Source organism: Colobus angolensis, unplaced genomic scaffold (genome assembly GCF_000951035.1).
Source record: "Colobus angolensis palliatus isolate OR3802 unplaced genomic scaffold, Cang.pa_1.0 Scaffold165, whole genome shotgun sequence".
In the NCBI taxonomy this organism is placed as follows: domain Eukaryota; kingdom Metazoa; phylum Chordata; class Mammalia; order Primates; family Cercopithecidae; genus Colobus; species Colobus angolensis.
The window spans coordinates 3,509,439-3,537,081 of record NW_012114766.1 but is presented as its reverse complement, the minus strand read 5'-3'; the positions used below and the strand labels follow the sequence as shown (position 1 = coordinate 3,537,081).

Here is a 27,643-nt window from a genome sequence, read left to right as displayed (position 1 = left end):
CAAAGCGGATATCAGCAGCTGCACAGAAGGTTTTTATCGCAATCTCAAACTCAGTTTTATTTCTCCATTTTACATCTACAAAATATCTGAATAGTATATAGAGTGAAATTGCACGGCAAATATTCTAAGAGAATTAAATTTCTGAGTGAATACATCAAATGGAGTTATTGATATGTTAATTACAGTGTTAAACTGTGTTTATCACAGAAATTCTCAACCAAATAATTTACTATTTCTGCTCTTTAAATAATGCAGAAACTCTTAAGGAAATGCTTGAACTTATTTCCTCTTATATATTGTACTATGGTAAACAAATACTAAACATTGTATAACTGTGTATTTAAAACCATTTATGATATGAATATTTAATAAAGCCGTAACATTAAATAGTATTGATTCATTAATACTTATATTTATATATTGATATAAATATACTTATTTATTGTATATATTTACTTGGATATATAAATTATATTTAACATATATACTCTTGAAGTTTTAATGACATTATTCTCTTATTCTGAATACATAGGTAATATATGTAAAAGTAATAAAACATATCCATAAATTATATAATACATACTCATCTATATTTACTGTATTGAATGTAGTTACAAGATCCTGAAATCACTAATGAACTATTATCAAAAAGAAACTTTCTGTGGACACTAATCATTCAGATCATGTCTCATGGTCTTCTACATCTAGGGAATGACAAATACAAACTTTAAGGTTTAATTATTATATTTTACATAAATATTTAAATATATCTAACTATAACTCTATATATGTTTCTAAAATAAATTAGATAATGACTTCAAGATTTTTTCCCATTTTTTTTCACATTTTTAAGTTGCTGGCCTGAATTTTAGATTCTATGCAAAGTGCTATAAACTGGCCTAGTCAAATGCTACTTTCACTGTGAGGAGGAGACCAGGAATAATTGAGCATCCTGTAAGATATCTTTGAGTGAGCCCCCAAAACTGTTTCTGAGTCTTAAGTCTAGAGTTCTTAAATGTGCAAAAGGAAACTAAAGCAGAAATGACAGGCCCTCAGTCCTCCAGCTAAGCTGGTGCTCTCCCCAGGTGACGGTCATCCTGCATTTGCAGGAGCCAGCGCTGGTGCTCTCCCCAGATGACGGTCATCCTGCATTTGCAGGAGCCAGCGCTGGTGCTCTCCCCCAGATGATGGTCATCCTGCATTTGCAGGAGCCAGCGGGAGGCATGGAGATGTCTCTCTTTGGTGCTGCCAATCTACATTCCCGGGAACATCTCAGAGCATCACGTGCAATCAGACAGATGGTGATGAGGACGATTCTCCAGGCTCTGACAAAATGTTCAGTGCCATTAATTTTGTTAAGGTCATTTACACTGATTTTATACTAGAATATTCTTATTTTTTATTTTATTCGTATAGTAAATAAACATCTTGGTTTAATTTGAAGCTTTATAAAGAAAATATTTCCCCTTTGAACATTTGCCGCTTCTGTGATATATCAGTTAGAAAGATAATTGTTAATATCTGAGCCCTTATGAAAAATCTACTTGTTTTCCCTCTGAAAGAAAAATAATCTAGGGAAGACAATGTTAAAAATAAATAAAGACAGTGTAAGAATCTGCAGTGTTCAAAACTACTGAGACCACAGGATCTCTGCAGGAAGTGGTAAGAATAATGTTGGAATGACTGAAGGTTCCGAATGCCAAATCGTTTTATTTTTATGTACAATAGAGTCATTAATTTTTTTTAGTTTATCAGTTTTATATTTTAGGACATAGCATTAGAAGCTGAAATGTATTTTTTAAAAATAAATTTCTATAAACTAAAAGAGAGCTTGATTTAAGACCATGGCAGTTGAATTAGAGACCAGAGAACATGGGTAAAATTGGGCCATACGAATTATGATAACAGGTGATCAACCACTTGTGTTTTTAAAGTCAGCACATTAAGGTGTGTAGTGGGAGAGGAAAGAGGGGCCAGACCAAAAAATCTGGCAATGTGGTAAATTAAACACCTGGAAAATCCAGCCCTTGCCTCTCACTCAGGTTTGGAAGCTTCATGTCCAGTTGGAGATCCATTAATATGAGATCTAAAACAGTACATATACAAGCAATATGTGCTGAGCAACTTATTTCTGTGTGAACTATTCATTTAAAATTTCTCACGTTGCTCTGATAATAAGACTTTATCCTCCAAGTGTTAGCAATTCTTATTTTACGTATTTTTATAGAACTTGTAAACATTTGTTTACTACTATGAGAGGAAAAACAACTACTGCTAGAGACTGTACAAATATTCTGTAAAAACAGCAAAAAATAAAACAATCTGTTATGCGTGAAGAAATATCTCCATAGGTGCTGTAAATCAAAATTATCCTCATAGCTATAAGAAATAGATTATTACAATGGCAACATTTTCTTATTGTTGAAATTGTCATCTAATCAAGTTTTTAGGTTTTGAAGAAGGGTGTGACATGACAAAGTTTCATTCTTGCTGAGATACAGACCTCCTGCAGATCAAAGAGGAGAAAATATATTAAAATGGAGCTATTACTTTTCAATTCAATGAGATAATACTGAGTCTATAAAATGCTGAAGGAAAAAGCTGTCAGTGTTGACATTTCAAACTGAGTATAGCAGGAAGGTCTGAAGTCTATAGTGTCCCTCAAACACATATCCTAGAGTGGGCTGTCAACTCATCCAAAGCTCATCAATAGAGTAGGGAGATGGCTACTAAAAAGTTCACTGAGAATGTGTTCTGTATAACCACCTTCTGATGGTTATGCAGCTAAAACATGTCACCTCTCTGAAGGCTTAAGTGGTTAGAATTTGTCTCAAAACTGATCCAACTGAAATACATCTGTACATCTCTGAAGAAACAAGTAGCAACGATGAAAATATACAATAATAATAAATCGTAAGTGCCTTCATGCTAAAAAGTGTGAATTTATCTAAATGGCTCTTGTATTGGTTTGTTTATCCCAAATATAAATCAACGTTTAACTCAAAATGGCACCTCACATAGAGATTTAACATTCAAGCCAATTTATGGCTCTAGTTCTCTAAAGGTGGATTATATTCTCCGTGGAAAGCCTTTTTTTTTCTCTTAGCCGAAGGAAAATCACTACCAGATGGTTTGGACTAAAGCCTCATGGTTCAAACCATATGGCTTCCCATGTATACGTTTGGTTGGGAATATAAATGAAAGCACCTCTTCACTTTTCTTTTGCATGCTCAGTGTATTTTTAACTAAATTTTATGAAAGGAATGCAACTGTTAAGAAATAAAAAAGTTTTTATTAACTGAAAGTGTCTCTCTAGTTTACGAAGCCCTTCAACGCATAATGTCTCATAAGGTAATTATGGCCAGAGTACAGAAAGGCATTTTTTTTTTTTTTTTTGAGTTTTGCTTTGTCACCCAGGCTGGAGTGCAATTGCGTGATCTCAGCTCACTGCAACCTCCGCCTCCCGGGTTCAAGCGATTCTCCTGCCTCAGCCTCCCGAGTAGCTGGGATTACAGATGTACACCACCATGCCCAGCTAATTTTTTTTTATTTTTAGTAGAGATGGGGTTTCTCCATGTTGTTCAGGCTGATCTTGAACTCCTGACCTCGGGTGATCCACCTGCCTTGGCCTCCCAAAGTGCTAGGATTACAGGCATGAACCAAACCCTGGAGTCAACTCATTCTTAACTCTGGCTTCAGTTTTCTTTCCTGTAAAATGGGTTTAATATTAACAATTCATAGACTGATTATATGGATTAAATTTCAAAACATACGGAAATGATGCTAAGAGTTTCTAGCAAACATGTAAGTTTAATTTTATATCATTGTCATTATTCTCAGCACTTCATTTGTAATTATTTCTGATTATTACCTCATATAAATCTTATCTCCAATAATTTGTTTCTAATCTTTGTCATAGAAGTAGTTGCTTATACTTCTTTTCAGATACTTTGTTTATTCATGATGGCACCTGATCTACCTGTGTAGTTTGATACAAAGAAATTCATGTTGAGTTTTAATTGATACTTATATGGCATGTCCCCAAACGGCAGGGTAATTTGATGAAGAAGAATTTTCTTTACTGCCCTACAGAGTCACAAGGTTTTGTGCAGATCTAATGAGGTGTTGTAAATCAACATGCTTTGAAAAAGTCATTTAAAAAATATATGATTTACACTTTTAAAATCAAATTCATTTAAACTCTTTTACGAACTGTCTAATTTATATCTGATCATTCACTTCCATAATTTTATATCTTTCTTTAGTATTAATAGTGTGTAATCAACCCATCTACTGATATTTTCAGCTTTAATTTTTCACTGCAAGGTTTTGACTTACATTTAACATATTTATTACTATCTATGTCATGTGTTCTATGAGATCTGAAAAGATATAACTCAACAAAATTAGAGTTAAAGTGATATGAAACCCAGTAATTCCTCTCTTTGAAAAGGTTTCACTGAGGTACTGAGGATTCCGCTGGAAGTGGATTCATCACTCTTTCCAACCTGGAAGCTTTTATATCTAGATGAATCAATGACTCACCGTGCAGACGGAATAGGTAGTTGGGATTTATGGAGCTGTTGTTTCCTTGCACATATCGTGTGTCAGCATACTTTTTCTGACTCTTTATCACACGAAACAACTCCCTCTGTTTCAGAAAATCACCCATATTTTACATTTAATCTCTAATCACTTTTTGTTAGCTTCTACCATCTGCAATCCATTCAGGCTTGTCTAATTCATTTTGCGCTTTCATAGAATTCCGACTAAGTCACCTTTCTTTAGTAAGTGACTTTGGCATTATCTTTAAAAAGATCCGGAATGCTTTTGTCCAACTTGGGCAGGTAGCTCCAATTTCTCGCCTTTCTTTTAACTACTATTCCTTGTGAGAAAAAAATAGAAAAGGAGAAATGCAAGTGGGCCTTTGTCAGCCTTGGTGTTGTATTTTCAACAAGTTTGGGTATTGTGGAAAAGTGCAATAACTACCAAGCTAGAGTCTATTATTTCTGACAAACATCAATGACAGCCATTCATCTTGATGCAGCGGTTTTAATTTGCCAGAGCAATAATGATTTTGCTTGAGGAAGTAACGAAGACATCTAGCCAGTGATGGCAGGAAGAATAAACATGGCAGAAATAACATTCTGCATTCGAGTTTGAAACTGTTGAAACTAAATACGTTTAGGAGATAAGCTTTAGAGAGCCAGTAGTAGACCACTGCTTACTGACTGAGAACCGTACCCCAGCACCTAGTACAGACGAAAACATGGGGTTGCAGAAAAAAGTAATAGAGGATCAGAATGATAAAAAGACACACACAGCGCTGGGCGCGGTGGCTCACGCCTGTAATCCCAGCACTTTGGGAGGCCGAGACGGGCGGATCACGAGGTCAGGAGATCGAGACCATCCTGGCTAACACGGTGAAACTCCGTCTCTACTAAAAACTACAAAAAACTAGCCGGGCGAGGTGGTGGGCGCCTGTGGTCCCAGCTACTCGGGAGGCTGAGTCAGGAGAATGGCGGGAACCCGGGAGGCGGAGCTTGCAGGGAGCCAAGATGGCGTCGCTCACTCCAGCCTGGGCGACAGAGCCAGACTCCACCTCAAACAAAACAACAACAACAAAAAAAATACACACACACACACACACACAAAAGGAAAGAGAGAGAGACATAAGATAGAAGTAACATCTTGCTGGTTTTAACCATTATAAACATTCACTTCTGGCTGGACATGATAACTCACTATAATCCCAGCACTTTGGGAGGTCGAGGTGGGAGAATTGTTTGAGCCCAGGAGTTTGAGACTAGCCTGGGCAATGTGGTGAAACCCTTTTTCTAGAGAATGATAATAATAATAATAATAATAATAATATAATAAAACATTAGCGGGGAGTGGCGGCATGTGCCTGTAGTCACAGCTGTTTGGGAAGATCTCTGGAGCACGGAAGATTGAGGCTGCATTGAGCCATGATTGTGCCACTGCATTCCAGCCTGGGCAACAGAACAAGATTCTGTCTCAAAAAATGAAAAAAACAAAGTAAAAAAATAAAAGAAAATTCATGCAGTTCTATGGCTTTGAATATATTGATGCTGTTGTACATCCATCACCACTATTCATCTCCCCAAATTTTCATCATACTCTGCTGAAATACTTTACACAATAACACCTTATATTTCTTCTTCTCCTTCCCTTTGCCCCAGCCCCTGGCCAAACCATCATTCTACTTTCTGGCTCTCTGACTTTGATTATTCTTCGTTTTTAACCTCTGTGTGTCCTTTTGCCTAGAGTGAGTCTCTTGTGGGCAACATACAGTTGGATCCTGTTACTTATTAACTTACTATTCAACGTGTCCTGCCAACCTATGTCTTTGGTTTGGGAGTGATTCTTTTTCCAGGGCTCCCATAAAAAAAGTACTACACTACTCACCGAGTGGCTTAAACAACAGAGATTCACTTTACCACAGTCCTAGAGGGTAGAAGTCTGAGATCAAGGTTTGGACAGTGTTGGTTTCTTCTAATCCCTCTCTCCTTGATTTGTGGATGGGCTCTGTTCTTCCTGTCTTCACATGAACTTTCCTTTATGTGTTCATGTCCTAACTTCCCCTTCTTTGAAGGGCACCAGTCATGTTGGATTAGGGCTCACTTTAAGGAGCCTCTTCTTTAATTACCTCTTCAAAGTCTCTATCTCCAAATATAGTCATTTGTGAGGTACTGGTGGTTAGAAGTTCAATGTATAAGTCTTTGTGGGAGGAGGGACATAATTCAGCCTAAAACAGGTAGTTAAATCCATTTATATTTAAAATAATTATTTAAAGGATAGCTCTTACTTTTACCATTTTGCTGTTACTCAGTTTTCATATGTCTTTCAGCGTTTTTGTCCCTCATTTGACCCATTACTATTGTCCTCTATGTTTAGTTGATCTTTTTGTAGTGTCACATTGTGATCCTCTCTTCATTTCTTCTTTACATATTCTATAAATATTTTCTTTATGGTTTCTATGGAGATTACATATAACCTCCTACAATGATGGTAGTATCTTAAATTGACACCAATTTAACTTCAATCGGATACAAAAACTTCAATCCTTAACACGCTGCTCCCGTTATGCTACTGCTGTCATAAATTACATCTTTATATATAATGTAACTATTAGCATAAATGCATAATTATTTTATGCATTTATTTTTAAATACTGTAGAAAATGAAAATGGAGGTTTTAAGTCAAACTCACTATAATTTTTTTATATATATTTTCATGTATTTACCTGTACTAGGGACCCTCTCTCTTTTTGAGTCTTCAAGTGACTGGGTAGTGCCCTTTCATTTCAAATTGAAGGACTTTCTTGTAGGAAACATATATTGGTAATAAACTCACTCATATTTTGATTGTCTGGGAATGTCTTAATTTCCCTTTCCTTTTTGAAGGATAGTTTTCCTAGATGTAGAATTCTCAGTTGACATTTTTTCAGCAATTAAATGTATTATTCATTGCTTTATTTTCTTTTCTCTTTTCTTTTCCTTTTCTTTTTCTTTTCTTTTTTTCAGATGGAGCCTTGCTCTGTTGCCCAGCCTAGAGTGCAGGGGTACAATCTCAGCTCACTGCAACCTCTGCCTCCCAGGTTCAAGCTATTCTCCTGTCTCAACCTCCCTGGGATTACAGGTGCCTGCCATCATGCCTGGCCAATTTTTGTCTTTTTAGTAGAAATGGGGTTTCACCATGTTGGCCAGGCCAGTCTTGAATTCCTGACCTCAAGTGATCCACCCACCTTGGCCTCCCAAAGTGCTGGAATGACAGGTGTGAGCCACTGCACCAGCCTATCCATTTGCTTTCTAACCTGTGAAATGTCTGTGGAGAAATCTGTTGATAGTCTTATTATGGATCCCTTGTTTATGAGGACTTGCTTTCTCTTTCTGCTTTTAAGATTCTCTATTTTTCTTTGACTCTTAACAGTTTCAGTATTATGTCTCTTGCTGTGGGTCTCTTTATGTTTATCCTACTAGGAGTTCATTAAGCTCCTTGAATTTGTGTATCTATGTCTTTCCTCAAATTTGGAAAGTTTATATCCATTAGTTTAAATTCGTATCTGTAATCATTGTTGTAAATTCATTTTCTAGTAAGTCTGATGCATATGTTTCTTCAGTGACTGTATCTGGAGATTTATTTCGACCCTTTGAAAGGCCTGTTTTCTTGTTTCTTTGTATGCCTTGTGATTTTTGTTAAAAAATAAGCATTTGAAAAGAATTAACTACCACCCTCAATCTTTGCAGAATATAGTAGAAAATGTTCACTAACTAGTAGGCCTCTGAGCCTTGAGATCAATCTGGACTGAAGACTTTAGGTATTTTCAGGTTCTGGGGGGGCATGTGTCCTGTCTGGGTTTGTGTGTACCTTTTGTTGTGTTTTTGTTTTCATTTTTTTCCCCAGCTGCTTTTAAACATAATAATATTCCAAAGAATCTCATCTCATCTTCTCATTGGGGCCTTATATATGTGTTCTATTGTGTTCCTCTGCCTGGAATCCCTTACTCCAAGGTACCCATGGGTTTGCAAATTTGCTGCAGTTTTCTATACAGCAGTGCTTGTCACAGCCTCTCATGGCTTCTAGCCAGAGATCCCAATTATGCTGCCCTTCCTCATCTGACCTGCAAATCAGGAAAAACAGAGCTCAGTCTCTCAGGCAGCCCACAGAGAGACCATCGTGCTGCCAGCCACTTACCCTCTGCTTCTCCATCCCCGGAGAGGAAAGTAGTCATCTGGCCGCTTCCTCTCAACTGCACTGTGCTGCACAAGTCATGGTATGAAACAAGGGAGAGTAAAACATCATGAAATATAGTCCTATTTTGAATATCTTTTTTCTCACTGGGCATTTGCTTGGTTGTTATTAGATGTTTTACTGTTATTTAGAGTTCCTATAAAATTATTTTAATCTTTTGGTAGTCATTTCTTTGGTGTTTTCATGGGGAAATATGGGTCTGGAGCTTTCTGTCTCACTGTCTACTGATGCTATCACCAAACTTGCTGGATTATTTTGATGTAATATTGAGAAAATTAAACATTTAGAAAATAAAATTTTGAAATTCAAGATAATTCTCACATCATACAGCAAAATAATGTTTAGATGTTATAAAAAAATACTTATTTTAAAAAAGAAATAAAAATACCTAAAAAATATCTTAACCCATTTGGAATAGTGAAGTACTTACTAAGAATGAAACCACATAATATATTCAATATAATTTGTGTTTAATGAAGGATCATATTGTTACCCAAATTTATTCTAACTTAGCAATGAAAGATAAATTTTGACTGGGCGTGGTTGCACATGTCTGCAATCCTAACACTTTAGGAGGCTACAGTGGGAGTGTCACTTGAGCCAGGGGTTTGAGACCAGTCTGGGCAATATAGTTAGACTCCATCTCTACAAAAGATTTGTTTTTAATTATCTGGGCATGGTGGCACAAGCCTGTGCTACCAGCTATTAGGGAGGCTGAGGTGGGAGTATTGCTTGATCCTGGGAGGTTGAGGCTGCAGTGATCCACTGCACTCCCACCTGGGCAACAGAGTTAGACCCTGACTCAAAACAAACAAACTAAACTAACCTTGCTATAATTACTGTTGTTTTATGCATAGTTTTAATCAAATGCTCCGCAAGTTCCACATATACCCAGACATATTCTTTTCTTCTTATGGAATCATTTAAAATATGTGTGAGAAAATGTATATTTGTATGTACACCTTTCAGCTGCAAATAATAAAATCAACTATGCAATGGATTTAAACTATAGCAAATAAACTATAATAAATACAACAGAATGTTCAGAATTGCGATATTACTCCTAAATTGGTTGATTTTCTGCCTCAAAAATAAGGTAGCAGGTCCAGGTTGTTGACACGTCTTTTCTGTTCCATACATGCTGTTGTCTCCATCCTCGGATTATAGCAAAATCACAGCAATAGTTCCACATTTGAAACCTGGACACAGAAGTTTTCAGAGTAAAATAGATATGCACTTTATTAGCATCCTGCAATGTTTCCCAGAAGTACTGCTGTGGACTTCCCCTCACATCTCATTATACTGAATTGGGTCCCAAGCCCTCTGCTAAGCAAATTCCTGGGAAAAGTAAAAAAGAAATGCCTTAGTTTGATTGAACAAATTATACAGGGTGAAATGACTTTTGAGTTGATAGCGCCACTCTATCCAATAAACAAATGAGTTCTTTAAAAATTATTCTGTGATGGTGCAAATCCCAACAGGAGAAAAGGTTTTTCATGAAATTCAGGAAATAATCAGTGCACTTGAACAAAGAAACCATTATGGGTTTTAGTTCAATGATAAATACTTCAATGTTTAAAATATATGTAGTGTTACTTAAAGTATCCTTTGTATAGAACCTAGTAAATATCATCTCTGTTGTCATCTATGGGAATGAGTGAAGGCTTTCTTCTCTCTAAGTGCATGCATTTTTCTCATAATGCTATTTTTCTCATCATGTTGTTAATTGTAACCTGGTATAAAAGTAGTCATAAGGAACAAATGAGATTTTTTATTAAATTTTGACATCTTAAAAATGAGAGATATAAAACCAAAGATTATCATCCTTTCACTGGAAAACACATCTTTGATTTTCACCAATGAGAATATAAACATTTATTTGAATGTATTTAAGGTGTCTTAATTCCTTTGGAGATCACATTTTAAGTCATTATCATTAAAGAACTGAAAATGCCTAGAATACATTTTTATCTGGGTATTTCCTCAATAACTACAACATTTTAACAATGTTTCTCTCTATGACAGTGAGCCAAGGAGGTGTTGCATTGGTCTCTGACATGTGTCCAGATCCTGGGATTCCAGAAAATGGTAGAAGAGCAGGTTCTGACTTCAGGTAAGAGATACAATAGTGATGGAAAAAAGCATGTTATTTTTAAGACATATGTAATTTCAGCTTGCAGTTTAGTTTAACTCTTTTGTTCTTTTGAGGTAAAGATAAAACTTCGCAATCATTATGCAACTATATTATCTGTAGAATTCTAAAACATATCATACTGAAAAATTCCAGGTACTCTAGCATCAGCACCTTATACTCTAGGAACCAATAATAAAAATTTAACTCTAAATATGTGTAATCAAAATTTTTCTTCAGAGAGTTTATTTTTTGTTTATAATCTGTTAAATTTTCTGTATTAGTCCCTTCTCACACTGCTAATAAAGACATACCAGAGACTGGGTAATTTATAAAGGAAAGAGGTTTAATTGACTTATAATTCAGCATGGCTGAGGAGGTCTCAGGAACCTTACAATCATGACAGAAGGGAGAGCAAACATATCCTTCTTCATATGGTGACAGGAAGGAGAAGAATGAGCAAAGTGGAGGAAAATCCCCTTAAAAAACCATCAGATCTCATGAGAACTCACTACCATGAGAACGGCATGAGGGTAACTGCCCCCATGATTCACTTACCTCTCACCGGTCCCTCCCACAACATGTGGAGGTTATGGGTGCTACAATTCAAGAAGAGATTTGGATGGGGACACAGCCGAACCATGTGAATCTCATATTCCAATTTTTTTAATGTTTAAAGATAGAAGGTAAAATATTTAATTATCGCCTCATAGTTATTTCATTAAAAAACTTTAGGAATGATGAATGTTAGTATCAGCCAATAAAGTTTATTCAGAAAATGTGAATCATTTTACTAGGATTATGATGATACTGATTTTCTGTTGCTACATTATGAATACAGTAGCGATAATAGTCCCATTACTTTAGATTTTTACACTGATTTCAGTGAGTTCAAGAATTGTTACATTTTCCATCTTACAAGATGGATACTATTATTAGAAGCAGCTGTAAAATAAAATAGTAAAGAGAAGCAAGATATGTGTTTTTCCTTCTTACAATGTCACCATTTTTGAAAAAAGTTCAGAAAAGATTCAGAAAGCTAAGGCTACTGAAGTGGCCTACAAATGGAAGAAAAGTACTGATACTATTAGAGAAGGAAGAAGGAATGTTATTTAATAAAATTGGAGTAACAACGGTAGTTTTAAAAGGAATAGAAAAACAAAAAAATGGCAGTGTGTCTATAATGAAGTTGGTAAAATGGTGTATTATTTTACATGAAAAGGATACAAAGTATAGATATGAAGAAATAGAGTGTTGGAATGGATATAGGTTAACTCTTGCACATCTTGACTAATATATAAGAAGTTTGTGGTTTCGCTGAAGTCCCTCTGAGGCAGAGCTTGAGATGAAAATTCTTATTGAAGTAATTTATTGGAAAAGTGCTCTCAGGAGGAGCAGAGTAGAGGAAGTGGAATAGAATTGGAGTAAAAAGCTAAGCAGAAAGACGCTTTTACTGGAGACTCACTTCAGTCTGTTCCCATGGGGAGTTCTGGGGTACAAGTTGTACTGACAAGCAGGCCTCACCTTTTGTACCCACCTTCCTGCCTGTCAATCAATGACTTCCTTCCTTTGGCTCAGGGAAGTTCTCCAGAGGAAGAGTTGGTTGTGAAGAGTTATGAGCAATCCAGTGAGTGTGGTGCATGGATGCACCAGCTCATAGCTAAAAGAAGGATGCTGGTTTCCAGTATCATATTATAAAACAGTGATCATTTGAAGTCATTCAGGAATTTTATATCTTTCAAAAACAAAACAACCCGATAAAATTGCACATTCTTCCAAGGGCTTTTCATTCTATGTCTTCCTTCCTTGTGTCAACAGTCACCTCTTTCATGTCCCTCTTGTTGAGGAAAAATCTTCTTCCTGCTTCCCTTCCCTTTCCTTCTGTGCCCCTTTGTTAGAGTTGACAACAGAGCACCATCACAATGTGCTCACCCATCTGTTTTCTCACCTGTCTTAAGTGTCTCCAGAATGAAGAGTGTCTTATATTTGCATCTTCAGTGACTAAAACTGTGTGTGACACAAATAAACTCTTCTCCGTATCAAATGTACTTTGTCTATCAGGGGAACTGCCCATCTTGTATCCTGTAATCCCAGAAACCTAGAAACTTCTTTGATCAATTTTGCAGAGCTGTATTTTAAAAACAAATTAACTCATATCTGAGAATGCCAAATTCTTCAAATTGCATTTCATGTTAAAAAAAAAATGACAGAGAAAATGATTAGCTATAAAAGTTAACAGGGAAGTTGTGAATATTCAGGTACCAATGTATCCTTAGCACAAGGGCAATAATGAAACTTTCAATCATATCCTAGGTGAGTCAGCCAATCTTTACTCCATTTCATTCTCAGATTAGACTTATTTCTGAAAAAGAGGTTTAAATTCAGGATGTACATTAACTCTGAGTGCTGTGTTGATCTGGCTGGGGTGGAGGTAGCGAGAATCTAGGTTGTGCAGATGTATGGCCCGTCAGGGGTGGAATATAGATAAGGTTTCTGTAGAACTTTATCTCAGAACATAATTTCAATCTATCACTTTCCTAGCTTTTTGGGAAATCATTATGTTGTTTATATGTCTCTATGTTTGTAGCAATAGCAATCAAATATGGTAACACCTGGGAAAATGCTTTGAAAGATTAAATTTTCTCTTAAATTAAATACACATGTAAAATGTTATTTGTATCATCTATGGTGTGTGTATGTGTATACAAATATATATATAACAGAGATAAGCTAGTTATAGTACCTTTTTTGATAGATTTCTTAGAACTTTCTCCCTAGGTAATTTTGTTATCTATAACTAAAAGGATTTTTAATTTTTGCTTTCCAATCTGAATTTTTAAATTTCTTTCTCTTGTTTAAGTGCAGTGGTTAGAAACTATTTTACAAGACTGAATAGAAATGGTGAGACATCTCTGCCTTTATTCCTGAGCTAAGGTGGAAAGTATTCTGGCTTTCATTATAATTATAACATTGCTTGTTGGTTTTTCATAGATGCCCTTTATTTGGTTGAGGAACTATCCTTCTATTTGTAATTTTTTGAAGGGTGTGTGTGTGTGTGTTTTAATCAGACATGAATTTGGAATTTTTTCAAAAGCTGCTTCTACATCTATTGAGATGACCATTTTTTGTTTATATATTTTGTGAATGTGAGGACTTAACTGATTTCCCAATGTTAAAAATAAACTAATATTCTGGAATAAAATTAATTTGTAATGATGTATTTTTCTTTTCATGGATTATTGAATTTGACTTGTTAACATGTTTAGTTTTTTACAGGTATGTTTGTGAGTTATCATAGACAGTAGTCTTTTCTTACAAAGACTTTTTTTTTGTTCCTGTTGGAGTAATAATGGTCTCAAAATTAATTGAAAAATGTTCGGTCCTCTGGAATACCATAGAAGAGTTTGTGTATAATTGTTAATATTTCATTGCTAAATGTTTGGAATGATTCACCAGGGAAGCTACCTGGAATTGGAATTTTCCTACAAGTAGGTTTTAAATTACAGGTTGAACTTCTTTTCTACATACAGGTTTATGTAGACTATCTACTTCTACTTCAGTGAGCTTTGAGAGTATGTATCTTTCAAGAAATTTTAAAATTTCATCTAAGTTGTCAAATTTGTTGGCTTAAAATTATTCTTATTTTTCTTTATTATCCTATAAATGAGTAGCAATTTCACAGCTCAAATTCTTGATATTCGTAATTTTTAAAAAATCTTACTTGTTCCATCTGGCTATTAACATGTCAACATTATTGAACTTCTCCAAAAAATGCAATTTATTTTTATATACGTTTATCTGTTGTTTAGTTTGTCTTCAATTTCATTGCTTTCTGCTCTGACCTCTTATTAATTTATTTCCTCTGTTTACTATGGGCTCCATTTGTTCTTCTTTTTCTAGTCTCTTAAGGTTGAAGCTGAGGTCAGTACTTTAAGACCTTTATTCTTTCTAAATATGGGTGTCTACTGCTATGAATTTTCCTCTAAAGAATGCTTTGGCTGCATCTCTTCAATTTTGATAAGCTGTGTTTTTATTTTCATGCAGCTTAAATTACATTATATTTTCCCTTCTGATTACTTTTTCATTCCATGATTTATTTAAAAGTTTCCTATTTTGTTTCCACATATCTGGACATTTTCCAAGGATCTGCATGGTTAGAGATTATGCTTTATAAGATCCAAACTTTTAAAAATGTTTTGATAATTGTTTTATGGGCAAGAATATGCTCTATCTTGGTAAATGTTCTATGACCACTTGAAAATAACACATATTTTAGTGTTGTTGGGTGAAGTGTTCCATAAATGTCAGTTAGATCAAGTTGGTTGACAGTGTTGTTCAAGGCTTTGAGATCCTTACTAATTTTCTCGTCACTTGTCAAATCTGTTATTGAGAGAGATTTATCTAAACAATCTATTAAAATTGTGAATTTGCCATTTCTCATTGCAGCTTTATCAGTTTTTGCTTCATGTATTTTGAAGCTCTTTTGTTAGGTACACAAATGTTTAAAATTGCCATATATTTTTGTTTAATACCTTTTAAATTATGAAATGATTTTCTTTATCCTGAGTAATATTTTTTACTCTGAAACCACATTTGGCTTACATTTTCATAGCCATTTTAGCTTTCTTTGAATTATTGTTAGTGTATAATATTTTATATGGATTGTTATATATGCTTCTGTATTCAATCTGTTGCACAATATTGTTTTAATAAAATATTTTTTAAAAATCCAGCTTTACATATAGCTGAAAAAAAAATTAGATTTTAGAATCTTTTCTTATATGACTGAATATATTATTTAACACTATAACAAAAATTGGCAAATGATAATCATCTTAAATTTTAGATGCCATTTGAATATGGGATTTTGAAAATAAACATTTTTTATTTTCTTACATCAAAATTTATTGGTTGAACTTCTTTCCTGAATTAATTTTTTTGTATGTGCATGATTTCGTACCTCATACATCGGTCACTTGAAAATAGTAATTCATCAAGTTATGAATTCTTTCAAATATTTATACATTGTCCTATAAATTATCTTTAAAAATACATTTGTTGATATTATCATGTATTTCATTAGAAAGATCTGTAAGCATTGAAAAACTGTCAAACTCATGATGGTAGATACAATCTTTTGAAAAGTTTCCAATTTTCATTAGAAAATTAGAAATGAAAATTACAATTTTATTTCTAATGAAAATTAGAAAACTTTAAATTTGTCATGGGCTCAAATTTTGTCAGTCATTTTCCTTGAAGTAAAAGACTCATTCAGTTTTTATAAACACCTGACAAATACTCAAATCTTAGCAGTGATAGTTTGTCTGTCATTCTTTAAATAAAAAGGAGTTCAATAGAAAACCAAGCAGCCAGCTCAACTCAAAACTGAAACAATTACATAGATGTTTGTTTCTCCAGAACTCCCTCAGACTTCACCATGCCCCAGAGACGCATTACGTATTCAAGTGTTACGATTTATTAAAACAATCATTTTCCCTGCTCCCTCAAGGACTTTCTTAAGTGACACTGGACCTTTTCTCTGCTACTGCCTGGTGCTGTTGCCTGGTGCAAAATTGGCATCAGTTTTTCCCATCATTGTTTTTGCACTGTCAATGGAAATGGCAACACAGTGAATGATGATGTTTTAAAAGGAGGGAAGGCTGGGCGCCGTAGGCTGAGGTGGGTGGATCACGAGGTCAGGATTTCGAGACCAGCCTGACCAACATGGTGAAACCCTGTCTCTACTAAAAATACAAAAATTAGCTGGGCATGTTGGTGTGCACCTGTAGTCCCAGCTACTTGGGAGGCTGAGGCAGGAGAATCACTTGAACTCAGGAGCTGAGATCACACCACTGCCTTCCAGCCTGGGGGACAGAGCAAGACTCTGTCCCCAAAAAAAAAGAAAAAAAAAAAAGGAGGGAAGATACTTTTCAATAGTCTTTTGAGACTCTCTTTAATGAAAGGTAATTCAGTTTTATTTTCTAAATCCTTATAATCAAAACTAATGACTAATCATGTAATCCAAACTAACAACCAACATGGTCGAGATGGGTAGATGAGCTCATTTGCAGTGTAGCCTTTGTAAATATGTAACTTGGGGCTGTTTTTATTAAAAAGAGTTCACTTTTTTAGGTTGGTAAAATATTCCTCCTCTGGTTTCATTTATAATATTATTCTGGTTTCTTGAGAAATCCCTTTTCCATAGACAATCTAAATATTAATTCTATCATTATCTATAAGATACCTAAAGAAAATAAAGCATAAAATACAAAGCTTGCTTATTTGAATTCAAGTCAGTTTGGGGACAGTTTTCTGACAGTATTTTTCAACATAGACCATTGTCTAAAAGACAAAGTGTATTCATTACAACTGAATATTTATGAGTAAGATTGATGGAAGTATTCAAATACCAATATCTGAGGGAGGGAGCTCGGACAGGCATTGAGAATTTATGGGTGTGTACTGGCATCTATTGTTCATCTATCTTTCTGTGCTAACAGGATATGTAGCCTATGTCCAAGCAGATGTAAGTTTTCCTCATTTTTATAAGTAGAAGCGTTGAAATTCAGAATGCTAACCTAACAAAGTGCTATATCTAGTCAGAGTCAGAGCTGGGAATTTAATCTGGAATCCTACTGATCTCAAAGCTCCTGTTGACCTTGATAGTTTGTAACACAGATAATTATAATAAAAGTTTTTACACCCACTCTGCAGGACCACTGGAAAGGGGGGTGTAGTTTGCAGACTTCACACAGTAGTCAATGAGGAGTCAAGGTATGGTTGAAATTTGCCCTTGAGCTCAGTGTTCCAAGTCATGCAGCTTAGCATGCGTTGCATATGCTGAACAGAAGGACAGTCTTGCTTTAACTGATCACTGTGAGGGGTGTCTCATGTTGTAATTGGCACCACGGATCCCTGTAGACTAGCACTGGCCGTGATGCACACTGCTGGACATTACAATTTATTTATTTTTTTTTTTTTGGAGACAATGTCTCACTCTGTCTCCCAGGCTAGAGTGCAGTGGCATGATCTCGGCTTACTGCAACCTCCACCTCTCAATTCAAGCAATTCTCCTGCCTCAGCCTCCTGAGTAACTGGGATTACAGGCGTGTACTACCATGCCCGGCTACTTTTTTTGCATTTTTAGTAGAGACGGAGTTTCACTATATTGGCCAGGCTCGTCTCAAACTCCTAACCTCATGATCCACCCATCTTGGCCTCCCAAAGTGCTGGGATTACAGGCATAAGCCACAGTGCCCAGCCATATTTTTTAAATATATAATTTCAAATCCTTCTATCCTTTTAAGAACATTTCAAAGATGCTGAAACTGAACTTAGGGAGCTCCCTGAATTCTCGGAAACTTGTGCTTCTTAACTGCTTTCATGTCCCTTTTATCTTTTCGTCCACAATGTGACCCCCTTGATAACTGTCCATAAAGAACTTCATGTGACTACAGCCCTGATTCTGCATGAGCTGCAGTATCTGTCCTGACACTACCTCCTCTGCAGGCGGCACCTGCCCACCTTCAGTGTCCTGTCTTTCTTCCTTTACTTTTTTTTTTTTTTTTTGAGAAGGAGTCTTGCTCTGTGACCCAGAGTGCAGTGGCATGATCTAGGGTCACTGCAACCTCTACATCCCGGGTTCAAGCAATTCTCCTGCCTCAGCCTCCCAAGTAGCTGGGAATACAGGCACATGCCGCCATGCCTGGCTAATTATTTTGTATTTTTAGAGATAGGGTTTTACCAGGTTGGCCAGGCTGGTCTTGAACTCTTGACCTCAGGTGATCCGCCTGCCTTGGCCTCCCAAAGTGTTGAGATTACAGACATGAGCCACTGCACCCAGTCACTTCCTTTACTTCTTAGTCATGTTCTTCCTCAAGTATCATCTCCTTTCTGCCCCACCCACACCACCCACGCTGATTCTTCTCAGTGGAGAGTCTTTCCACAAAGGAGTATTGCCAGTTAATGGAGAAACAGAGGAGGGGCTTTAATAGGCAAAACTGACTGAGACGGAATAGTTCTCCCTATTTTTTTTGTGCTTTTTGTAAATAGAATATCCAGTTATACACTGCCTAACAGTGGACTGCATATATGATGGTTTTCTCTTAAGATTTTAATGGAACTGAAAGGTTTCCATTGCCTGGTGATCTCCTAGCCCTGCTCCCTCCCAGGACAGAGCAGTACTCACATGTCTGTGGCAATCCTGATGTAAGGCAGATGTACTGTGCTGCCAGTCACAGAAAAGACCAGCACATACTTGATAATGAGAATTAATGACTGTCTTACTAGTTTATGCATTTACAATGGTATACTTTCTACTGTTATTTTAGAGTATACTCCATCAGCTTATAAAAAACACAAAAGTTAACTGTAAACAGCCCCCGGCAGGTCCTTCAGGTGGTATCCAGAAGAAGGAATTGTGATCATTGGATATGACAGCTTCATTCATGCGTGTCCTTGCCCCTGAAGACTTTCCAGTGGGACAAGGTGTGGAGGTGGAAAACAGTGATATTGATGCTGGCGCTGTGCGGGCCTAGGCTAGTGCGTGTATTCATGTCTTAGTTTCTAACAAAAAGGTTTAAAAAGTAAAAAGAACAATAGAAAAAAGCTTATGAGATAAAAATATGAAGAAAAATCACTTTTGTACAGCTGCACTATGTGTTTGTGTCTTAAACTGAGTATTATTACAGAAGAGTCACAAGTTAAAACGTGTAACACAATAGGCCAGGCACGGTGGCTCACACCTGTAATACCAGCACTTTGAGAGGCTGAGGTGGGCGGATCATGTAGTCAAGAGATCGAGACCGTCCTGGCCAACATGGTGAAACCCCATCTCTACTAAAAATACAAAAGTTAGCTGGGTGTGGTGGCAGGCACCTGTAGTCCCAGCTACTTGGGAGGCTGAGGCAGGAGAATGGCGTGAACCCAGGAGGCGGAGCTTGCAGTGAGCTGAGATCGCGCCACTGCACTCCAGTCTAGGTGACAGAGTGAGACTCTGTCTCCACAGAAAAACAAAACAGAACAACAACAACAAGAAATTAGGTGGGTGTGGTGGCACGCGCCTATAGTCCTAGCTACTTGGGAGGCTGAGACAGGAGAATCGCTTGAACCCAGGAGGTGGAGGTTGCAGTGAGCTAAGATTATGCCACTGCACTGCAGCACTGCAGCCTGGAGACAGAGTGAGACTCCATCTCAAAAAAAAAAAAAAAAAAAAAAAAAAAAAAAAAAATTAAAACAAAGTAAAAATGTTTCAGTAAGTTAAGGTTAATTTATTATTGAAAAAAGAAAAACAGTAAATTTATTGTGGCCCAAGGATACAGTGTTTCTAAGGTCTGCAGGAGTGTACAGACATGTCCTAGGCCCTCACATTCACTCACCACTTACTCACTGACTCACGCAGAGCACCTCCCACCCTGCCAGCTCCATTCATAGGGAGTAAGTACTCTATATGAATGAGACATTTTCTGTCTTTCATACCATATTTTTTCTGCTCCTTTTCTATGTTTAGATATACTTAGATATACAAACACTTACCACTGTGTTACAATTGTCTGCAATATTCATTCCAGTCACATGGCGTTTGGGTTCAGAGTCTGGGAGCCCTGGGCTGTACCATAAAGCCCAGGTATATCAGGCTACACCATCTGGGTGTGTGTAAGGGCACTCTGATGTTCGCACAACCACTAAATTGCCTAACGATGCATTTCTCAGACTGCATCCTGTCCTTAAAAGACAAGTGACTTCACCTTGGCCCATCTCTGTCCTCTCCCACCCACAGGGTTGGCTTCTCTCTGCAGAACGAGGAGCTCTTTACTCCCAACTTCATGTCATCTCACGATTTCAACGTTTCCCAGCATCTTTGGGTTTCTCATTACAGTCATGCGGTTTTGAAGGAAAGGGGAGAGGCCCTATTGATTGTATTTTATATGACCGGACCCAGCACAAGGTAGAAGCCTTCTCTGTTGAATGGATTAAATTTAGGCTAGCAAGCCAGTTTCTAGGGATATATGGACATCACCTCATTAATAGTCTACTAAACCAATCAAGTTAACCACTGCTCATCAGAGAATAGATTAACAATTAAAAATAAAGAGTCGTAACATAGGTTCTAAAGGGAATTTGGGGGTTGAGTGATATTTATGACTTAAAAAACTAAATAGTTAATTTATGTATTTGATATGTGCCTGTTATTATTCATGCTAATAACATCTGTTCTTTGTCTTAGCATATTTTAATCTCAAGGATCCCATGTTTATTTTTCATTCTGTTTTGAAATATGCTTTATGAATTATGTGTCATCAAATGGAAGGAGAAACTGGAGTACATTAAGGGAAAAAAAATCACATAGTCAATAAGAAGCAGAGACAAATCCATAGCCCGTGTGTTTTGATAAAGAACTGCTCATTTCTAGTTTCCACATTTAGTTATCTTCATTCCTTGTAGCATATTGATAATTTTATTTATAGTTATTACAGTATTGCTGCAATGGTTTTATTATTTCTCCATTGTAGGTCAGCTCCAGTGAGAGCAGAGGCACCTGTCTCTTGTTATATGAAAATGTAAAGAATTGTACTTAGAGATTGTGTAGAGACCAGGGAGTAAATCTGGTGTTCTTTTCAGTAAGAATTGCTTTCAGCTAGGTGTGGTGGCTCACGCCGGCAATCCCAGCTCTTTGGGAGGCCAAGGTGGGTGAATCACAAGGTCAAGAGTTCGACACCAGCCTGGCCAAAATAGGGAAACCCTGTTTATACTGAAAATACAAAAATTAGCCAGGCATGGTGGCGTGCACCTGTAGTCCCAGCTACTCAGGAGGCTGAGGCAGAAGAATCTCTTGAACCTTAGAGGCGGAGGCTGCAGTGAACAGAGATCACACCACTGCACTCCAGCCTGGGTGAGAGGGCGAGACTCCTTCTCAAAAAAATAAAAATAAAGCTTTCTATTAAGTTGTGTTATTGAATCATTTTTTAAATGATGAAGAAATGAGAGAAACCACAGGCACATTATAAGTTTTGTTGTGAAAAGAATCAAGCCCAAAAGCAGGTGAACACACAGCATGGGAGTAGCTAGAGCCCCCTAGATAACTCTCGCTATTCTCTTCATCAAGAGATAAATGCTATCACATTGATGCCCTTGGATACCACAAGCAATAAAGCTACACACTCAGGTTATGCCTGTGTGTCCAAGGGCACTGATGTCATGTTTCTCTCCTGATGGAGAGTAGAGTGGAGAGATGTCTAGGGACCTCTAGCTATTCCCTTCCTGTATGTCCGCCTGCTTTTTCACTTCTTTGATTCTTTTTCTTGCTTACTATTTTATTTTTCATCATTTATATACTTTATAAACTTCACATACTTATAAAGTTAGAGCAGATGCATACACTGATCTCTCGGTTGGTATCCTATGTAATACTGGCTCTCCTCTTTAGCACATCTTCATTTCTATGATCCTTCTCGTGTTTTCCATGATATGTTGACACCTTCTGCCTTCTCAGCAATGCTAAGAGATCTATTATATGTTGAGCATTAAAAATCCAGATCTTAGAATTTGGAGCGCCACCCCCTGAGGTACCTGTTCTGTGCTACTTCCAGGCCACACTATATGAAATGGACCTTTCATCCCTGCAGCCTTCCTCCCTCTGTCCTTTCCTTTCACTTTCTAACACTGACCAGCCAGAAATTCTATGCATGTCTATGCTTCCAATCTTACTTGACTGAGCATAGTTCATGTCTACATATTTTCTATCTCCTCACAAGACTGTAAGCCCCATAAAGAGAAGAACTTTGTTTTATTCACTATCACATTTCCAGTGTTCAGTATAGAGCTTGCCTCAAAGAAAGCATTTGGCCATTATTTACTAAGTCATTTAATTTTACTTTTATATCAGGAATGCATTTACATTTACAGGTTTTAAGGCAACAATAAATACTGATTCGATATGCAAAATTTTGATTTACAAGTAAACTTGTAAGAATATAATTATTCCCAATAAAAAAGCTGCTGTTTCTTTGCAACATATAGTGTATTAAGCACTAAGCTCTGACCATTTGCTAGATCATTTATGTACAACTAGAAGAAAAAATGGAAAATATGGACATCATTGGATTGGGATTATTATTCCTTTTTCCCATCAACTAAAAAATTTACTAATAGAAGAAGCGTTTGTAAAGTTAGAATCAAGCCCATATATCAGAGTTTTTGTTTTGTTTTTTTTTAAAGATAATTCGAGAACTATAATGAATACAAGAGGGAATTTTAAAAACACTGAAGCTGGTTTCTTGTTGGAAAAAAATTCCCCCTTTTGTGACATAATCCCTTTCCACTCCATGTCCCTAGGTGGAAGACAAAGAACTATCTTTTATTTTTTGAAACTCAAGCATGATCTTATTTCTTGAACCAGTGTTTGTTTCTGTAAGTGATTTTTATTCTCTTGCCTAGTGGAGAAAACAGTAAGGTGGAGGAGGACAAAGTGGGGAGAAATAGTAAAGTGCAGGAGGACAAAGTGGGCTTGAGCACTCGGTCCAGGTTTGTCATATAAAAAAAGCAGGCTTTGGCTCGCAGGCCTTTCCTGACATGCTGCGTTTGAGTCTGCAGCACCTAAGTCCCCTGCCATGGTCCAAAGTGTTTTTACAACTGAAAAAAATTTAAGCGACGTAACATATTCCTATGCCTGTAGGTTTTGGAGGGGAATTCATGGTTACTAGGAAACTGAACTAGACTAGGAAAAATATTTGCCAACGATTACTGCTCTTTCAAAGGGCATCAGCCGCATTTTTAAGAACTACTTGAGAAATTTCACAACCGATAACATCCCATTGACACTTCGTGAAGCCTTTAGGTCACTTTGAAAAATGAACACTGTGGATGTTTCAGATAATATTTATGTGGCTAAACCTGCTTCTGATAAACAAGTCACCAAATGGGGCTGGTGGAATGTCCTCCCTCTCTCTTCCGTGGTCTTTTCAATATCTGCGGTAGAAAACTAAGGTTTTCATCACAACAAAATATCCATTTAAATAGTCTTCTGAGAAAATAGGTGATTGTTACTTAAGCCTATATTAATGTATTAGCTTCAAAATGCAAAAAGATAGTTGATGAATTATCAACAAAAAGCCCACTTGGTTGTGATCATCAGATATGACATCTTGGGGACTATTTGAATCCAAAGGTCCTCAAAATGACCTTCTGTAATACTTTTTCTGTGTGTTTTTTTTTAATTCTTCATCTGTGAAAGAATGGGTTGAAATAGGAGATGGGATTATTTCTTCCATACATTAGAGATAAAACACACTGTGCCTCCTAGTCATGTGTTTGCCGTATTCTACTCTAGAATAAGAGTCTGCAAAAAATACATAGCTCTGTTCAGGCTTGTCAACAACTTTTGAGGCTAAGGGAAACCTGTGAGATAATCATCAGTGATATGCAAAAGAGTTTAGGAACAATGTTAAAGCAGTGAATGTTCAATAACCAACCAGTGCATTGATTTGGGGGCCATTCTCCCTGCTCCCTAATTTTTCTAATTCCTTTAAAAATGCTTCAGAATCTGGGGTGATTTATTTTGTTTTCCTCTATGCCTCCCCCAGAAATTTATTGAAGGAAGAAGAGAATTAGTGTTCACTGATCTGCCCTAGAGAAAGAAAGTGATCTGGTTTTCCTGGGGGCTCTAAACTGTGCCATTAAACACACTCCAGTTACCCCGAAGGTTCTGGTTTAATAGGTCAGGAAGATGGACCAGGCATAAGGATTTTACTTGTGATAAAATACACATAATATAAAATTTAGCATCCTGACCATTTTAAATGTACAGTTCAATGGTATTAACACATTCACGTGGTCGTACAACCATGACCACTATCCATCTCCAGAATTCTTTTCATCCTGCAAAACTGAAACTCCAAACCCATAAAGCCGTAACTTCCCATCCTCCCCAACCCACATCTCCTGGCAACCACCATTGTACTTCCTGTCCCTGTGAACGTGATCACTATAGACAGAATGTCCTATCACACTTTCTCTGATCTGTGAACACTAACTCTCTCCTTTCCTTCAACACATTTCTGGTGAAGACGTAGGGCGAAACAAAATGAATCACCTGAAATTCTGAAGAGTTTTCAAACGAATTGGAAAAATCAGGGAGCAGGGAGAACGGCCCCCCAATCAATGCACTGGTTGTTATTCAATGCTCACTGCTTTAATATTGTTCCTATAGTTGGTAAGTCTTCTGCATATTACTGATGATTTCACAGGCTTCCTTTAGTCTTAAAGTTTGTTGACACCCCTAAACAGAGTCATGAAAATTTTGCAGAATCTTATTCTGAAGTAGATTACGGTAACTAGTGTAGGTAATTCAGTGTTAGGACTTTTATAAGCGCCTCCTGCGATTCTGATGTGCAAGCGAGGTTGGTAACCATTGGCCTACCTGGTGTTTGTCATCCATGATATGAGATTAGAGACAGGTGACTAAACACAGGTGGGCTTGCTTTTGAAAACCTGTTTGATAGCATAAATGTCATCTGATAAGGTGTAGGGAAACCTCATCATTGGAAAACACTTTCAGTATCTGCTGTCTTCTACAGCTCCTGTATGTCTGCAGAAGCTGGAAGAATACGGGCAGCTGATTTGTTTCCCCACAGCAAAAATGCTACCAAACCTTGGCCTCCATCAATAATGTTCTGGGAAAAATTATAAAGATGCAAGGCCAATGAGCAGCTCCCATGAACAGGAATCCCACAGACACCGTGATGCAATGCTGGTGGATCTCAGAAACCAGAGGCAAACCTACATCTAGCAGTGATATGCAGGAGTCATGGAGCTTTGTAGCATGTATGACCTGGTATCAAGCTTGCTGCCAGGAGATCATGGGGGATGAATGAAGAACGTCCAATCACAGCTGATTTGTGCACACAGAGATCAGTGCAGAAACCCCCTTGGAATAGTTCTTTACTTTTCTTGACATTGCAATCAATTCCTTCCTCTCTATCCACATTTTCAATCAGATAGCAAAACCATTTTTTTCTTTACTGTATTGAAATCATTTAATTAATAAAATATCATGTTCAAAATATTGCATACCATGTACACGAATGTTGCAAAACATTCATGGTAGAAAAATGACTGCTATTTATGATTGAATCCGGTGATAGAGTGGGAATAGAGGTGGGTGCTGTGGATCCCTCAGTAAGATTACTGCCCCTGCAGACTTTCGCTTTGGACCAGAGCAATGGTTTTCTGTCTCTTATCCTCTCGGGTCACCAGTGGTTTTCCACTGCCATCAGCAATAATACTTGCTTGGCATCGTAAAGAATATAGTGGCAAGCTGGGTGAGTAAATGGGAGCACCCTATCCCCAGGATGACATTTCATAGTCCCTGGGGGGTAGCCTGTGACAGTTTGAAGAGGTCCCTTTTCCAGTCAACCCTGGGTGATTCTGATACACTTGACCCTTGCTGAGAACTGCAGTTTAGAGACCTTTTAAGTTTCTGTATTCATATTCTAGGGGAAATAGAGTAGCTAGTTAGATGGTTTCTCAATTTAACTAGGATCTAAAGGTAATAAATCCACCCGCTCCACCCTTCAACAGCATTAAATGCCCTTTGGCACCAAATTCTAAATGTTATGAGGAATTTAACCTACACTTCCCATTTATACTAGTGGGGAGGAAAAGGAGAAAAAGAGAAAGGCAGATACCTGGAAAGATTTGGGAAGTGATGACCTGTCAGTTTTCAGCTTGCTGATGCCACCTGCAGTTATGTGTATGTGTGTTAAATTAATTTCTCACTCTCTTTACCTGCTAAACTTTTGTTAAGTGTGCAGCAAGCATTCAGAACCAGCTCTACCCTTAGTGATAAGCTGAGGAGGTGCCCCTTATGGTGGTCCATCTGTCCTGCCCTCACAATGATGCTTCCAGGAGCTTGCCGTGAATACGAATTGTAGAGACTAACACTCTTGCTTTGAGACGTTCTGCTGTGCTGGAATGTAGCTACCTCCGGAAGGGGAAGGTGGTCAACCATCTCGCTCCATCATACCTTCTTTTTTATGAAAGAGTTTGTCAGATCTGTTGCTCCCAGCAGATTTTGATGAAAGACAGGAGGAAAGAAGTGGGAGTTGCTTGTGCCAAGCGGGAAGGACCACATGGTGAAAGAAGAGAGGAACACAAGGTAGAGGTTGGCGCCAATCTGGGCATGCAACAGATACTCAAAGGAAAATGGAGATATGGTTAAAGGTGTAAAGCTGCAGTTACATAGGATGAATAAACCTAGGGATCTGATGTATGGCATGAGGCTGTGGTTAATTAACAATGTGGTGTTGTGGTTAACAATGCTGTGTTGGGGTTAATAATACTGTGTTGGGGTTACTAATGCTGAGGTGGGATTAGTAATGCTGTGTTGCATCTTGGAATTTGCTCAGAGGGTAGATCTCAGGTGTACTCAGCACAGGCACATACAAAGGGGTAATCATTTCACTATGTTTATCATTTACGACCTTTAAATATGTACAGTGGCCCCCATCACACACACACTCACTCACACGTGCACACACACAGGCACACACACCCGTGCACACACACGCACACACCCACACACCCGCAGACACGTACACTCGTGCATGCGCACACACACAGACACCGTGCATGCACACTCACGCACACCTGCACGCACACCAGCACACACACGCGTGCACATGCACACATGCACACACAACCACACACGCACACTCACACACCCATGCACACACACGCAT

At 37.4% G+C, this 27,643-nt stretch overlaps 1 protein-coding gene across 1 annotated transcript in view; it reads left to right on the top strand.

The window, feature by feature from the left end:
• Window positions 1-27,643, top strand: part of CSMD1 (CUB and Sushi multiple domains 1) — a 2,081,403-nt gene that overhangs the window by 1,396,978 nt on the left and 656,782 nt on the right. The window contains exon 8 of the mRNA XM_011937546.1: window positions 10,802-10,889. Coding sequence (XP_011792936.1) covers window positions 10,802-10,889 — 88 coding nt within the window. The remainder of the gene's footprint in view (window positions 1-10,801; window positions 10,890-27,643) is intronic.